The sequence below is a fragment of the Carya illinoinensis genome, chromosome 3 (genome assembly GCF_018687715.1).
Source record: "Carya illinoinensis cultivar Pawnee chromosome 3, C.illinoinensisPawnee_v1, whole genome shotgun sequence".
In the NCBI taxonomy this organism is placed as follows: domain Eukaryota; kingdom Viridiplantae; phylum Streptophyta; class Magnoliopsida; order Fagales; family Juglandaceae; genus Carya; species Carya illinoinensis.
This window is the reverse complement of record NC_056754.1, coordinates 8,445,288-8,463,072: the sequence shown is the minus strand read 5'-3', so window position 1 is coordinate 8,463,072 and position 17,785 is coordinate 8,445,288. Positions and strand designations below refer to the sequence as shown.

Sequence of the window (17,785 nt, the reverse complement as noted above, 5' to 3'; positions counted from 1 at the left end):
CCAAACGGTGACTTTGACGGCATGAGTCATGACCACTGTACTAAACGTCCTCTCAAGCTGGCAACAACTTTTTTACGTAATTACCTTTTGTTGATCAACGGAATTGATAAAAATAATTGAACGAGCGGGCTATTCTGCCGTATAGCTTTATGCGATCGTTAGTCATTTTTATTTTCTTAAATATTTTTAAAAAATATAGATAAATATATTTAAAATCACATCTTTAATTATTAAATAAAAAAAATTTACAAAGCTGTCACATGAAACGGTCAAACTTTGGGGGCATAGTGGTTTTTTTCATAATTGAATATGAGTAATAATTAATACAATAATTGAATTTGAAAAACTAATTGGGCCCCTCGTAAAAGCAGATGCTTTCCATCTCCTTTGATCTGTTCCTCTGGACCTGTACCTACCATTGTTCGTCCTTACGTTTCCACTTCGCCGGCTTCTTATCTTTTATTTTTAATTTGCTATTTGTTTATAGGATTCATCACTATTAATGTTATTTTTTTAAATTTATATGTTTGCTTTTTTACAAAGAGCTCATACAGCCCCACTACAAATAAAGTTATGGAGGAACCGCTTTCAATTCACCCATCCTACTTTTACCAAAAGTTAATGGGGGCCAGCTCGATCGGATAAGATTCCGAGCTCGGCTGCCTGGTACAATAATTCCACAATGTTAACTTTGAGACAACCTTATGCAGATACAATAAAAAGGAGCCCTTGTTTTTCCCGTTTGTTGTTTCCTACGTTGTTACTGTCAGGGATCATCTCTTGCATGCACCCATGGGGAACATCTCAAAACTCAAACCTATTCTGCTCGTCTTCTTATTCTTCCTTCTCACTCACATTTCAATCGGTGCTTCTACTCCTCGTTACATTCCGGTTGATAATATTGCCCTCAACTGCGGCACTTATGGCAACTCAACGGATAGGTACTATCAGCACGAGTGGATTGGAGACATAGAGCCCTCCAAATTCGCTCCCAAAGAAGAACGTAACCAGAAATCTATTACCTCAAATGCCAAAAGCCGAGATCCATCTGTCGAAACTGTCCCCTTCATGAATGCCCGTTTATCCTATTCCCAATTCACCTACGTCTTCCATGTCACCTCTGGTCCTAAATTTGTTCGGTTGTTCTTTTACGCAGATTCATACTCTGATTTTGATGGATCTCTGGCGTTTTTTACCGTCAAAGCAAACAGTAAGTTCACCTTACTTAGCAACTTCAGTGCTTCCATTCTTGCTAATTACTTGGGGGGCTCAAAACGTCTTTCTAAAGAGTTCTGCATCAACGTTGAAGAGGATCAAAAATTGAATTTGACATTCATTCCAAAACCAAGTGCTAATTCTAGCAGATTCTTTGCTTTTGTTAATGGAATTGAGATCGTCTCCATGCCAACGTACCTCTACTATAGCAATCCAGAAAAATCAAGCCCACCTTACGTTGGCCAAAGTAGTCAGTTCTCTATAGACAACAACAGTGCACTCGAGATGATTCATCGACTCAATATAGGCGGGAGCTCGTTATCGCCGACGGAAGATACTGGCATGTTTAGAGAATGGTCCGACAGCACTTACTTGTTGAGTGGAGGCGTGATCCCCCGTCAGCCAAATTTGACGCCCAATTACTCAGCAATACCAAATTACACTGCCCCTGATAACGTTTATCGGTCTGCAATCACGATGGGTCCAAACATAACTTGGAATTTGCAGTCTAATTTGACATGGGGTTTATCCGTAGATCCGGGGTTCGATTATCTGGTCAGGCTTCATTTCTGTGAAATTGAGCCCAGTATAACAATGGCCGGCGAAAGGCCATTCATTATCTATATAGACAACAAGACAGCTGAAGATAACGCTGATGTAATTATGTGGAGCGGAGGAAGGGATACGCCATGGTATCAGGACTATGTAGTACGCGTTGATCAGGATAAGAGTACACTCTTTATTGCTCTACACCCTGGAAAAGCTACCAATGCAATCTATGATGCCATTTTAAACGGGGCAGAAGTGTTCAAACTGAACGACGGCGATAACAACCTAGCCGGACCGAATCCTGCCAGTACTTTGCTGCCCTCTCCACCTCCGGCTCAACAAACTGCTTCGACATCCAACTCAAGGAAAACAAGATTCATTGCCATTGGAACTGGTGTAGGCTTATTTTTGGCCTTGCTCACTTTAGCGTGTTGCGTGGTTGTTTGGAAACTGCGGTCATCTAAGCGTTATGGTTCTTACTATCCGGTATCGAAGTGCTGGTTCTGGTCTGACCAAAACAAAGGAAAGTCATCAAGGACAAAAGCCTCATCACTGCCCGAAGAGTTATGCCGCCAATTCTCACTTGAAGAAATCAAAACAGCAACCCACAACTTCAATGAAGAATTAGTTATTGGTGTCGGTGGCTTTGGGAAGGTATATAAAGGTTTCATTGACGATGGCACTACGACCGTGGCGATTAAGCGTTTGAACCCAGAGTCAAAGCAAGGGGCCAAAGAGTTTTGGAAGGAGATTGAGATGCTTTCCCAACTTCGCCATGTCCACCTCGTCTCTCTCATTGGATACTCCAACGACGAGAGGGAGATGACCCTTGTCTACGACTACATGTCCAATGGGACACTACGAGAACACCTCTATGACACGAACAAGGATCCCCTCTCGTGGATACAAAGGCTCGAAATTTGCGTCGGAGCAGCGTGTGGTCTGAACTACTTGCACACGGGAGTGAAGCACCCCATCATCCACCGTGACGTGAAGACGACCAACATTTTATTGGATGAGAATTATGTGGCCAAGGTTTCGGATTTCGGGTTGTCCAAAGAAGGTCAGGATGACAAGGCGGTTAGTACCATGGTAAAGGGCACATTCGGGTATTTAGATCCGGATTACGCCAGGCGTCGACAACTCACAGAAAAATCAGACGTGTACTCATTTGGTGTAGTGCTCTTTGAGGTATTATGTGCCCGAAAAGCACTGAATCCAAAACTGGAGGAAGAGCAATGGAATTTGGCCAATTGGGCTCGAAAATGCATTGAGAAAGGGACCATGGGTGAGATCATCGATCCAAATCTGATGGGCAAGGTAGCTCCGGAGTGTTTCAAGGTGTACGTGGATATCGCAGAAAGTTGCGTGCGTGATCAGGGGAGCCAACGGCCCACCATGAACGATGTTATGGATAAACTTAACTTTGCATTGCAACGACAAAAGGAAGCAAATGCCGCGAAGGAGACAATCAATCCCTACGGCAGGGAGACCTATACGGAGGTATTATCATTCCATGTTTCTGATACCACTGAAGCTTGCCGATACAATAACATTTTCAGCGGGCACGTGTCAGAATCGGATAGTGGAACCTGGTTGACTACAAATAATACAGGGATGACCTACCCAAGTCTTGAGTCTGATACTGTGAAGTGTGAAGATGTGTTTACGGACACGAGCAATATCTCCAAAGCTTGAAAGTGGTCTTTTTCTATGTTTTCCCAACGTACGTGTGGGGTAGTACTTGTTATATAAAGATGAGATAAGGTTGGAAAAGTGAATAATAAAATAAGATAGAGAAGGAAGAAAGGATATGCGTGTCTGAATCAAGTCGTTTGCTTTGGCTTTCTCGTCCGGATTCAATTATGGATGAAACTTTAGTATGTGTAATTATTAATCTTGTTGTCATATAATCATGTTAATGTTGTAAATGTACAAGCCGGGAACTGCCTAAAAATTCTATGTAGTACTACTTTGCAAGGCAGCCCTGGTTACTTATATATTGGGACGTGTGAGACAAAAATATGTCTTCATCTTTTTCCTTCTCGATAATTTTCTTCTCGATGTATCAAGTACGTGCATGGCCGTATTTTGGTGTTAAAAAAATAAAATAAAAATAGTTTTCTCTAGTACTACTTAATGACAATTGTTTACCATAGAGAAAAGAAAATTAATGAGCTCCCATTTGTATTTGAATTAATTAGATTGATCAACATAAGCTCGGATCAGAAGCCTGCAGGTACTAATTAAAGATGTTAACCTTTTATATATCGATCGTGCTATAACTCAACTGATGCGTTATTTTATAAAACTTGTAGCTTTGTTTGGAATCTTTGGGATGATGAGTGGGTCAATAATTGAATTTGACAAACATATTGGGCCCCTCGTAAATTGATAAACTAATTAAATTAAATTTGTTTTCATGAAAAGATAACTTGGACCCCTCCTCGTAAAAGCAGATTCTTTCCGAGCAATGATCGGGACATCCATTAAAGCAGGGGTACTTCTTTCCCTCTATTTTTGCCCTTTTTAGTATACTTAGTTATGGCATCAAATTAAGTATAATATTGCTTCGTATTGAATCAATCAATCTAATGATATTATATCTTTGATATTTATCTTCAAAAGTATTTTTTTGAATAATATTTTTAAATAACACGAAGTGTAATTTCAAGTTTAAAAAAGATTGTTAATTGGTAAAAATATCCATACAACTTTTAAATAATTATAATTTTGTTCTTTGATTTTATCACATATATGACACTACAACTTTCAAATAGCATTTTATGTCATTTTTATTTCAAAAAACTCTTTAGGATGAATAGTGACGTTGTTGATCCTAAAATATATTACAATTATTCTAAGTGAAACCGGAAAGAAACCTTATATAAAATAGATGAATTATGAAAAATCTAAATAGAAAGAAAAATTATACTCATCATTCACACACCTTAAGATGAAATTGGAAAAAACTGAAAAGAAAAGTCCCTAAGTTGGATGAGTTTTAAGATAACGTAAAACATGAATTGACAAAGAGAGAGCTCAATGAGCTCTAAGTTGGAAGATTAATCAGAATGATGAGCTAGAAGTTACTTATACAAATATATATATATATATATATATATATATATAGAACTATTTATATTAAGCTAAGAAAAGCATATTACAGTTTCCCAATTTCTCTTGATCATTGTGGAATCTTTTTGATCTTTTACTCTTACTCCACATTATCTTCCCTTTCTGTTCTTCTTGAACTTCCATTTTTGACATGGTATCAAAGCATTAAGCTTTGCCATGGCATCACCTACTTCTTCTTCTTCTTCTTTTTCTTCCGTTTTGGATTTCTCAAGTCCTTACTATCTTCACAATGGAGATAGTCCAGGAGTTTTGCTCGTGTCTCAAGCCATAGTTGGCGACAATTACCACATTTGGACTTGTTCAATGTACATGGCTTCAAGCATGAAGAAGAAGACCATTTTCGTTGATGATTCTATTGGCAAACCATCTCCATCTAATCTGTTGTATAATCTGTGGATCCGATGCAATAAAATGGTATTTTTTTAATCTTAAATTCTCTTGATCATTGTGGAATCTTCTTGATCTTTTACTTTTACTCCATGTTATCTTCTCATTTTGTTTTTCTTGAACTTTAATTTTTGACATGGTATCAAAGCATTAAGCTCTGCCATGGCATCATCTACTTCTTCTTCTTCTTCTTCCATTAAAGATTTCTCAAGTCCTTACTATCTTCACAATGGAGATAATCCAAGAGTTTTGCTTGTGTCTCAAGCCATAGTTGGCAATAATTACCACACATGGACTTGTTCAATGTACATGGCATTGAGTGTGAAGAAGAAGATCGTTTTCGTTGATGATTCTCTTGGCAAACCATCTCCATCTAATCTATGGATCCGATACAATAAAATGGTGATTTTTTAGATCTTAAATTCTATATCTAAAGAGATAGTAGAAATTATTATATACATTAATACTGTATCAGAAATTTGGAAAGATCTTAAAGATCGAATGATTTACTCAGTGCAATGGTCCCATGATATATCAATTACAGGATTCTGTTGGTTCACTTGTACTCAAGATCAGTCCTCTGTGAGTACTTATTAGACTAAACTCAAGGCCTTATGTGACGAACTGCTCAAGTACAAGCCAATTCCAAGTTATATTTCTTAATCTTGTGAGTCTTTGAAAATTAACAATGATCGAATATCAACGCAATGAGTATGTCAAGTATTTTTTTTATCTTACGAAAACTAGTTTATAAAGCCTCAAGCCTTTCTCTTGCTTTTTATTTTATTTATTTTATTTTTTGTCTCACGAATAGAGCGCATCCAGGGTCTGGATTCCAGACGCATGGAAGAGATCGAAGATGAGTGAAGATTCCGCGTTATGCTTGACCAGTACTAGTTGGTTTCGTACGTTTTGAATTCGGCATTAATTGATGTAGAGTAGCAAGTCAGTACTAATAAAATAATATAAAATTAATGAAAAATTAATTTATAGGTAGCGGTGGTCTTAGATATTTTACAAAGAGTAATGAAAAATTAATAAAAAAATTAAATAATATAAAATAATAATAAAATTAATGAAAATAAAATTAAAAATAATAATAAAATAATAAATAATGGTGTAGTATTTTTAAAAATTTTTAATATCTAAACTAATCCTCATATTTCATTTGATTATACAGATAAAATTTGATTAAAATATTATTAAAATATAATTTTTTAATATAATTTTTATTTTAAAATTTAAAAATTTTAATCATTTTTAATATTTTGTTCAAAATTTTTAAAAAATTATAATTATTAAATGAAATAAAATAATATAAAGATGATTTATAAAAATAAAGTAGTCACCTTTGAAGTTCAATGGGTCGTCGTGGTAATTAAGGGTCAACTCTGAATTAGCGCACTATCCACGCTGATGGCCGGACTCCCAACGTTCCAAACGGTGACTTTGACGGCATGAGTCACGAGCACTATACTGAATTGATAAAAATAATTGAATATTAGTAAAGAAAATGAACTTACTTCTAATTAATAATTTGTATATAATTATGTAATAAAATAATATTATTTTAATTTTTTTATTTGATTTGTTAAAATATAATAAAAAATATTATTATATTTAAAATTATTTATAAATTATAAATAAATTGTCAGTCTATCACTATCCTATCAGAAATAATTAATACATTTATAAATTTCTTATGGCTCTTTTTATGCGAGACAATAATTGAAGAAAGTGGGCCAGACATCGGGTTCCTTTCAGTTTCAGTCAAAGCCTGTGGACCCTTCGTAATTAATACATTTGTTTTCATATGACGACAGATTTTTATGCGAGTACTAAAATTTGCAGTCGGTTTGTTTGGACGAATGAGTTTAGCCTTGGGAAGAGAGATCAATAATTCAGTTTCAGAAACTAATTGGGCCCCCAGTAAAAGCAGATTCTTTCCGAGTAATTATAAGAGCATTGGCATTGACTTCGTCAAAGTTATCTTTAAAATTTGATGAAAAGTATAAGTTTTTCATAAATCCAAACCTTCCTATCTATAATCTCATATTGGATTAGCCATTGGATTCATCAAAATAATAATATAATATTATTTTTTTCGTAATAATATTTTTATTTTTTCTCATATTTTGCAATTATACTAAACATATTTACATTAATAATTTAATTTGAGAGAAAATTAACCGGACCATCAATATATATATCTTAATATAGCCAACATTCAGATTAAATAATCGGTTGGGAATTAAAATGTAATAAAATAATCGGTTGATGAGTGTATAGTAGCCCTTCAAATTTGAAGGAAAACATAAAAATCCTGTAGCTCAAAACTTTCCATTTTTCGTTTGATGAGACCAATGCAGCTGTAATTTATACAGATTCATCACTTTATGCATTTGGCTTGGCTTTTGATGAAGCCAATGCCAATGCTCTCAGGGATGTCTACGAAGAAAAATGTTACAAATAATGTTACTCATTATTATAATTTTTATTATTTTATAATTTATTAATAAATAATAAATTTACAAATAAAATATAATAAGTAATTTTTTATAATTTAATGCTGAGATTACAAGAAGATAATGAAAAAATAGATGATAAATAATTTTTTAAAATTTTATTGATTGCTTTTATACCATATATCACATATAAATTTTGTTATATCTTATTTCTTATCAAATATATGATCTATAAATGATGATAAGTAGAATTTTTTTTAATTTAATAAGAATAAAATAAAATATAAAATTAAAAAATTAATTATAATATATGAGTTTTGCTACTTACAAGTAAAGTTATGTACTAATCTGCGTACCAATACTAATTTCTTTATATTTAAAATTTAAATTAGTATTGTCTTTAATAAAATCTATTTTTTGACCAATCATATTAGATTTGTGTATATATATTAGTACACAATTATACTTGCAACTAGATTTTTTCATAATATATAATATATGATATAAAAAAGACAGTAGAATGGCTATATACTAAAGCAATAAAACTTCTTTTCTTTTCATTTTTTTTTTTTTAATTTTATTTTTTCTCTCCTTTTGGAAAGCAAAAACGTGCTCATCGTAATAGAATGCAGGGAAAATGGACTAATTACTTGTAAGATTTTTAATTTCAAAACCTGAGTTTTGGTCATGATCAAATAAAAATCAACATCTGATTAGAATTTAATCCAATAAATTATGTTAAGGCGCTCCACTATTATGGATCGATTTCCATTTCTCGATTTGTTTTTATTTTTAGTGGAATAATGTCGTTTTTTTAAAATATTTATTAAGATCCCATCTATGATAACTTTTTTTCTTTGTTTTATGTGGACAAAAGACTCATAAAAAGGTCAAGATGACAAGGCGGTTAGTAAAACTGATAGTAAAGGGCACGTTTGGGTATTTGGATCCGGAGTATGCCAGGCATCAATAACTGACGAAAAAATCAGGTATGTACTCATTTGACATAGTGCTCTTTGAGGTATTATGTGCCCGAAAAGCACTAAATTCAAAATTGGAGGAGGAGCAATAGAATTTGGCCAACTAGGCCCGAAAATGCATTGAGAAGGTGACCATGGATGAGATGACACTACAAGAAATAAGGTCATTTATAGCGTAATTTTTTTTGTTGTAATTAAAATCGCTGCAATAGATATTTTTTTACAGCGATTTTATATCTCCTTGCAATTTTTCCATAAAAATATGCAATTTAGGTGGGGCGGTCCCTAACTTTGTTTTTTGCAGCAATTATTTACTTATAGTGGCGAAAATATATGTTGCAACAAGAAAAAGAAATAAGCAACTGGGCATTATCGTTGCTTTTGGTCTCGGCGCCAACTTACACAATTTACTTTCAATTTTCCCCTCGAAATCATACCTCTCTGAATGAACCAGCAGCCCCTTCTCCGCTTCCTCATTCTTGCCAATTTCTCCTTCCAACAAATGCCCAGGTCACCAACTTGATTCACACGGCTGGAAATCTACCTTCATTGTCGATTACGTCCGGAACCCTAACACATCCCCTTCATTTTCATTCCATGGAAGCTACGGTCATCGTTTCCTCCTCCATACGACCTCTGTTCCTCGGTCGTTACTATTGATTAAACTATTTCCTTAACCGATTGCAACAAGTATCAGAGGTTGCCATTCTCGAGCGAGGATCAGTGCGCTCGCTCATCATTCTCGGAATCATCTATAGGTATCTCTCTCTCTCTCTCTCTCTCTCTCTCTCTCTCTCTCTCTCTCTCTCTCTCTCTCTCTCTCTCTCTCTCTCTCTCTCATTTGTGTGTTCTAACCCTACCTCGTTTTGGTGATTAGTTTATCATTTGTGATATAGAGAGAAGTTAGGAGACGAGGATTTTGGGGCTTACTATTTGTGAAGAACTTTTTGAGGTCTATTGGGGGTATATAGCGTCTGTGATAGCACATGTGTTCTTGGTTTGGTTTTACAAAATTTAAGATTTACGAATTGGTTGAGATCAATCAGATTTGACGGTTTTTTTTTTCTTTTTCCTGGTTGATTTTAGGGGTTGAATCAGTTGTTCCTCTACTTTACGGGTTGATTTGGGACTATATCTGAATAGATTGGACTGAAATGTTAAATTGACTTCAATAGGATTTGGTTGTTACATTGATTTTAGGGGTTTACAAATTGGATGACCAGGCATTGATTTGGAACTATATGCGTTGAGTCGTTTGTTCCTTGTTTTGTTCCTCTACATGTAAATTTGTTATCATGATTTCATGGAATTTCAGTAGGTGTTATGAAAGCTGCTGTATGTTTGCTTGACGTGGGTTTCACTGGTCTTAAGGCAATTAACTTGTAATTTATACAAGATTTTTTTGGTTCTTCTCACCTAGAATGCAACTTCTAGACTTTAGACAACATCATATCTATTTCTCCAACGCTGGTAACTCACTATGGTGTCATTTGTGCATTATAAAAACACAGATCATGATTGCTCTAGCCTCAACATATATATCACACTTGAGGCCGCATGTAGTTTGACTGTTTTTGTAAATCTTGTATGCTTTTGAAAGCATGATGCATCGACAACCTATGTACATGGTATGTTATTCTTTTTAAGGAAGTATTGACCTGTTGGCATCCTTGCTTCAATTAATTAATCTACTACATGCTACAGACTAGCTTCCCCAAAACCCAATAACTTATATGGGCCAATTCATAGGCTGGGATTAAGAGTGCAATTCATGCCCTTGGTGTTGAGACTGTAATATTTGATGATAAGCTTTCAGCTAGGTTAGATTCCTGACTTGTTGGTTATTATGTCTATAGCTATGCTTCCTATTTAAATTTTCTCTTCTGAAATGTGGTATTTTATCTTGTCAATATTGGCTCTTCCTATTTCCTAGTTTGCTCGAACCTGTTTTCACCAATTATTTATTTGTTTTTATTTTGGTTCTACTACTCTAAACTTTCCATGCCATAGGGACTCCTGCCAATGGAACTTTGAAGTTTCAACCATAAGCTGGTTTTTTGTAATTCGGCTTTGACTTTCAGTAAATTCAAGATTTCTGCTGCTTTGACCTTGCCCTGTTTTACAATGTAATTGCATAAAAGTATAGTACATTTCTGGAATAGTTTGATGTGTGGTTATTTCTTAATGGTTAAATGGACTCCTTTCTCTACACTTTTCTTTGGATCTTAGTTACTATCCCTATCATGCTTAAATATATTGAAGTATGCTGTGGGCATGGTATGGGAGTTTGGTTTTAATCGATTGCTGAAACGTCAACTGCAAACGAAGGATGGCTAGGCCCCGATTCTTGATGTATTCTTAATTAATTATGCACTCATTGATGTTTTCACTTAGTACCCAAGATCCTTTTGTTATAGATTGTCACAAGATAAAGTTTCTCTATAGATTGATTTGTACTGTTTATATGTACTCTTGCATAAAGACTGCCATGCTTGTTTCCAGGAGGAAGCCTTGAGGTTAAACTCACTAATGTACCATCTGTTTTGCAAAAATAGTCTTAAATAATATGCATTTTCTCTTTTATTTTTTGAATCTGCATTTTCCTCATCCCTTACTTCATAGCATGTGATTGAACCTATATGAGTATTTGACATATAGGGGCTGTATGATGGTTATATTGATCTACATGGGTTCACATAGATCACTAATTTGACAAATTTTAAGGGATTATGCTTGCTGTTAACTTCTTCTATTATTTCATTGGCTAGATATCTATTTTTAGATCATAGCCCACCTCTTGGTTTTTCTCTCAAAACCGTGCCACCCAAGTGCACTTGTATGCATCCAAGAGAATCATCTATTTTGAAGTCAAAAATAGATCCTCATTCTGTTCAAGCGTTCATGACTGGTGGTTTATGGTCATGTTTTTCCAACTTTCATAATGCAAGTAACTTAGATTATATGGTTTGGATTCCATATATGGTTTTTCTTTCATCTGGTATTTTCCTTTAAGGGCCTGTTTTTATAATCATCTGTTACACTGGTAACATAGGTTGTATGTACTGCATTTTGTATCTAGGTAACTGTAAATAGTGAGGAGTGGGGCTCTGCTTAAGCTTGGAAATATTTGTATGGAGCGAAGACAGAAATGAGACATGGTGACAGGGCAAATTCTAAAAATATAGGAACACAGAAGGGACGTGTGTATATGTCAATTCAGTTTCACTCTAATTTAAAATTTAAAATTCTGAAAGACTGGAGTGAAGGCATATTATTTAGTAAAAACCATTCAACAGGCCCTAATTTTTCATACAAAAATGGAAATGTAATTCATACTTTTACCAATTCTTAATATTTATCTAGAACACTAAAATGAAAACAAGAGTCAATGCATAAACAATGTGGAGGTGGTCAACCATTTTTTCAAAGCAAACGAAATAGAAATGACTAGAGCTTTGAAGATTGGGAGCACTCTGTAGATGAGTTTAGAAATTTCTTTTTTCAGTTCAGAAAATAACTCACTGGTATATGGGAGTACTCTGGAAAACAACTATATTTAGTTGTTTGTACAACAACTCACTACAACTGAGCTTTATGTACTTTGCATGTTGTTCAATGAATTTCATCTTTCTCTCATCACAGCTCCCATCCTTTGGTGTGATAATGTTAGTGCACTTGCCTTGACTGCCAACCCTGTACCAAGCATTGAATATGTAGACTATCACTTTGTGTTCAATGAATAACAGTTCAAGAAAGCTAACACACAACTAGGAAATATACTTTTGTCCATGTTGGAAGAAAAATAAACAACTTTCAGTCCATGTCTTCTCTTACAGAAAACTTAACAGCCAATAAAACAGTGGCTAAGAATATATGGTCTAACCTCCAAGATGAGTGTCTCCATTAGTGGCAAGAACCTCAAAAACACCATTATCAATTGTCAAGATACTGACATCAGTATTCTTGCCTGAATGTGATCATGTAGATCATGAATAATAGCTTGCTGGCCGTTTTCATCCAATAACTTTTGAGTGTTTTGGTATGTGTATATATATAGTACTAAAATGAATACAAATTGGTGATTTTTGTATTCATTTTAGTACTATATATATAATTTATGTGATTAAATCAGGACTAGGATTGTATGCCAATCGAATATTTAATGTATGGCTTATATACTACATTAAATCTGGTTGTTTATGTTGCTTTTTGTTTTTCTGAACCATTGGAAATGTGTGGCTTCAACAGGTGTGTGGATGTGATATTTCCTTTGTTGTTTAACATGATTAGTACATGTGGTAACCTTCGGTTAGCTTCAAATCAGTAGAAGTATAGACTTCAATTTCTTTGGTCCAATACCACTAAATGATTTGCTGGAATTTGCAGCACCAAAGTTCATAAAGATGCATTAAACTATGGTCATTCCTTTGGAAATCGACCAGTAAACAACCTCAGTTTGGTTGCTCTCTCACTCCTATGTCTATTCTTTTAATTTTGTGAATGTTACTAAATATTTACTGATATGATCCAGTGAGAACGAACACATGTACAATCATATGGAAATGAGGATCGCAAATCATTCAATATAATTTATAAGTTGATTAGATCTCTTTCTGACTTTATACATGTCAAACCCTCATTCATATCATTTTGGGCACATAAAAAAACTAACAGCTCCCTTTGACCAAACTTTCCTTTATGTCTTTCAAATGCTTTCCATGTGCCCATTACATGTTTATCTATTAGAACTTACCTATTTGTTTTTCCTTCTTAATGGCCCAAGTTAGTAAAAGCAGTAGCATTAAAAAATATTCATGTCATTGTTGATGAATAAACTTAGATTGACTGATTAATAAACTTAGTTGCAGTTTATTGTTTTTGAGATGCTTGTGGTGGGTGAAAATTTCAGCTTTTTTGTACTTTCTTGTTCTCTTCCATTTCTAAGTAAATTCCTATCATTTCTACATTCTTAACCCATGATCATTATATATCTTTCATGTAGAAAACTGAATGGCCTTTATTGGACAACAAGCATGTTATAGTTGGAGGTGGCTTTGCTGGAACATCTTCTGTTATTTTTGCAAAGAATAGGTGCAATAAGGGTTGGATGATTAGAGAAATTTTAGCAATACTTTAAAATGTATCAAGCTACCCCTCCGTCTATATAAATTATAATGTAAATGAATTTATAATTTGACTTGGGTAAGGATTAAGAGTACTTTGTTGTTATTTTCTATGTACCCTTTGTATTATTAAGTGACGGGAATTAAATCCTAGCTGATATACTAACTTTGCTTCTAATACAGTGAAAAAAATTACTGAAACTATAAGTTTCAGTAGTAATTTTTTTTTTTGATTTTGTAATTAAGTATTTGCAGCGATTTTTAGTCGTTGCAACTAGGCCAAAATTCGTTGCAAATCATCAGTTTCAGCGATTTTAGTCCTCGAAAAAAATGCAAAATGCAACAAAGGAAGCAAGCGTTGCTTTTGAGCATTTGCAGCGCTTTTTATTTTTTGCAGCGATTTTAGTCCTTGCAAAAAATGTTAAATGCAACAAAAAATCAAGCGCTGCTTCTGATATGGCACATTTGCAGCGTTTTTATGGAAATTTGCAGCGATTTTAATCCTTGCAAAAAGTATCAAAAGCAGCGCTAGAATGGTATGTTGCTTTTGACGTACACAAATTGCAGCGCTTAAAAATCAATTGCAGCGATTTTAAGTGTTGCAAAAAATAGCAAAAGCAACGAACCAAATGTAGTGCTGCTGTTGTTGGGAGACTATTGCAGCGAAATTTAATGATAAGGATAAATTTCGCTGCAATTAATCAAATGCAGCGCCATGAAAGTCACATGGGGTGGCCTTTTGCAGCGTGAAATTAGTGAGTTTGTAGCGGTTGAAAAACGCTGCAAATGAGGTCTTTTGCAGCGTTTTTTCAATAACGTTGCTATTGATAAAAAATATCACTTTTATACTGTCGAACATGCAAGGAGGGTAATAACGCTGCAATTGATTAATTACAGCGTTTTTTGAATGTATTTGCAACGATTTTAAGCGTTGCAAAAGGGTAAATTTCTTGTAGTGATAGATCTGAATCTAATGTGCAAGATAGCTCTGAAGTGTTTCAAGTTGTACGTGGATATTGTAGAGATGAGTTGTGTGCGTGATCAAGGAAGCCAATGGCCCACCATGAACGATGTTATGGATAAACTTAATTTTGCATTGCAACAAAAGAAGGAAGCAACGCCGCGAAGGAGAAAGTCAATCCCAACGGCAAGAAATTAAACCTATACGGAGATATTATCATTCCATATCTCTGATACCACTAAAACTCGCTGATACAATAACATTTTCAGTGGGCACATGTTGGAAATGGATAGTGGAACTTGGTTGACTACAAATAATACAGAAATGACCTACCCAAGTCTTGATTCCGATAGCATTGTGTAGTATGAAGATGTGTTTACGGACATGAGCAATGTCTCCAAAGCTTAAAGTTGTCTTTTTCTATGTTTTCCTAGCGTGTGGGATAGTACTTGTTATATAAAGATGAGATAAGGTTGGAAAAGTGAATAATAATGAATAATAGAGAAGGAAGAAAGGAAATGCGTAGTCGTTTGCTTTTGCTTTTGCTTTTGCTTTTTCGGTCCATGTTCAATTATGTATGGAACTTTATTAGTCTCATGTGCAATTATTGTTGTTCTCATATCATGATGTTAATGGAGTAAATGTACAAGCTGTGTACTGCATGAAAATTCTATGTACGAAGTATTGGTAGGGTAACCTGCTTAGTTACTTATATATTGGGACGTTTGAGACAAAATAATTAATGTCTTCATCTTTTTCCTTCTCGATAATTTTCTTCTCATTTATTTAATTTTAATTAAGTGGATGATCATCACGATAACTGTACCGATGTATCAAGTACATGGCCATATTTTGGTAACAAAAAATTAAAAAAAAAAAAAAAAGTTTTCTCTAGTACTACTTAATGACAAATATCGTTTGCTATATATATAGAGAGAAGAAAACTATTGAGCTCCCATTTGTATTTGAATTAATTAGATTGTTCAACATAAGCTTGGATCACAAGCCTGCAGCTACTAATTAAAGATGTTAACCTTTTAGATCCTCATTTTTGACGTAGAATTAAGCTATTTTTCCATTCAAAACGCCAATATATGTTGTCTTCTTGTTCTTTTATGGAAATATTCAGTTTCCTTTTTAGAGTTAATTTTTAAGTCCAATTTTGGCTAGGTATTTTGCAGGATTTATGCAATATTTAGAATTTTAGATAGTCGAGCGTCCACCAGGCTTAGCTTGTGAGTTTTAGAACTGGATTTCGAATTTTATTAATAAAATTTAGTCTCAAAGTTTTATCTTTATTTTTGTATATTTTCTCAATTGCAATTCTTAATTTCCGATTGATTAACGAGCCACCAATATAATCTTAATTTAGTCCGGCGTCAATAACGTAAAAAGCTTAATTTTTCGTACATTTTCAAATGCTGACCAACTGAACTTGGCATCGTATTCTAATTTTACCAAACATGAACTTGGAAAAAATTGATCATCTGACGAGTACTAGAAAAAGCCATGCCTTTTCGTAAAGCCAATTGCCATTATTATTAATTAGTGTCATAACTACTACAACTAGCAATGTTCAATTCTTTTCAATTTACTATAGAAATCCATATTGTTTGATTCGATCTGCTTCATGTGATCAAGCTTTTATAATCCAAAACACACTAGCTAACCTTTGAAAAATAAATAGCTAGATCAACTTGGCATTTGAATGTAACACATCAAACTGCAGCATGCATGCATCATTTACAGTATACTGACCGCGGTACTGATCTAGATAAGCGATATTGCATGAACGTTGTAACAAGTCCACCGATGAGCCATGGGGTACGGTGGAGGAGAGTGGAGCTGCCGAAGGAAGGAGTGGCGGGCTGGGATGGAGCTTTGGGGTGAAACCCTAGCTCACGTGTGATGCAACTCTTCAGTTCTGAAGTGGGGACATCAGCTCGTGCAAGTGAAGTCTTTTGAGGCTAGAGTCAACGCTGGGCTTCTATGTTAGTAGAGTCTATTTGAATTTGGGTCATGAGTTAAGTCTGTACAAGGCTGAGGCCTTATTTATGTTGTCAGGTTATATGATATGCGAACAGTAGCTACAATGAAATGATCTAATGAAACCCTAATTTCCTACTTTTATGTTGTCCGGGTATAAATGTCGTGCTCCATTAAACCGAACCCACTTGGATAAATATGTATTTGCAAATAATAAAAATAATAAAAAAATGCAAGCAACGTATTCCAAAATAGCTGGTAAAATTAAATGGTTCATAAAAATTATTTGAATGTAGCATCCTCTTTCTGTCGTCTTTTTCCCAAGTGGAAATTGGGTATTCTCAAAAAGCTGAATTTTGTTTCTTAGGATTGACGAAACTTCCACCGCCAGACGTTTTCGGGAAATCGCTCTATACATTCTACTTTGGGCAAAATGATTTCACTTTCAGTTTAGGAGTCATTGGAATAGGTGGAGTGAAGCAGTACCTACCTCAAGTGGTGTATGATTAATCGCCATGTCTATAAGAAGGCAGAAGCATCGGATGGTATCTTTTTCATTCACTGTACCCCAACACATAGACGTCGATGTAAATTGCGACAGTTTGAACGGGGTGCGCTGGTCTGGACTCTGGTCTAGAGTTCCTCTGCCGGTGTGACTGTCGTACAGCGTGCTAGTGTGGGGGCGTGGTCCGTCGAAAGAAATTGTCTCTTTTCACGTGAGGAAAAGAGACACACGGGTGTTTTGTTTTTGCTATCCTATGATAAGGTGCAAAAATTTATTATGAGGACTTCTGATCTGTCAGTTTTTTATTAGGTACCAATAAACTCAAATAATAGGAGATACCGATTGAAAGAGAAACTCTATATATATATATATATATATATGCATAATCAAAAACTCTATATGTAATCATTTTGTATACTTTTTATAGCAGAACTCATGTATGTAAAAATAATTGTATTAGCAGAACTCATGTATAA

General features: G+C 34.6%; 1 protein-coding gene across 1 annotated transcript; it reads left to right on the top strand.

The window, feature by feature from the left end:
* Positions 1-666: 666 nt before the first annotated feature.
* LOC122303050 (receptor-like protein kinase FERONIA) lies at positions 667-3,893 on the top strand. The gene has a single exon (XM_043114579.1). It carries the CDS (start codon positions 793-795, stop codon positions 3,460-3,462), a length of 2,670 nt encoding a protein of 889 aa, XP_042970513.1. The 5' UTR covers positions 667-792; the 3' UTR covers positions 3,463-3,893.
* Positions 3,894-17,785: the final 13,892 nt, after the last annotated feature.

Bases quoted from the DNA above. Each gene is read 5' to 3' on its own strand.
- LOC122303050 (XM_043114579.1), top strand. From the start codon at position 793: ATGGGGAACATCTCAAAACTCAAACCTATTCTGCTCGTCTTCTTATTC.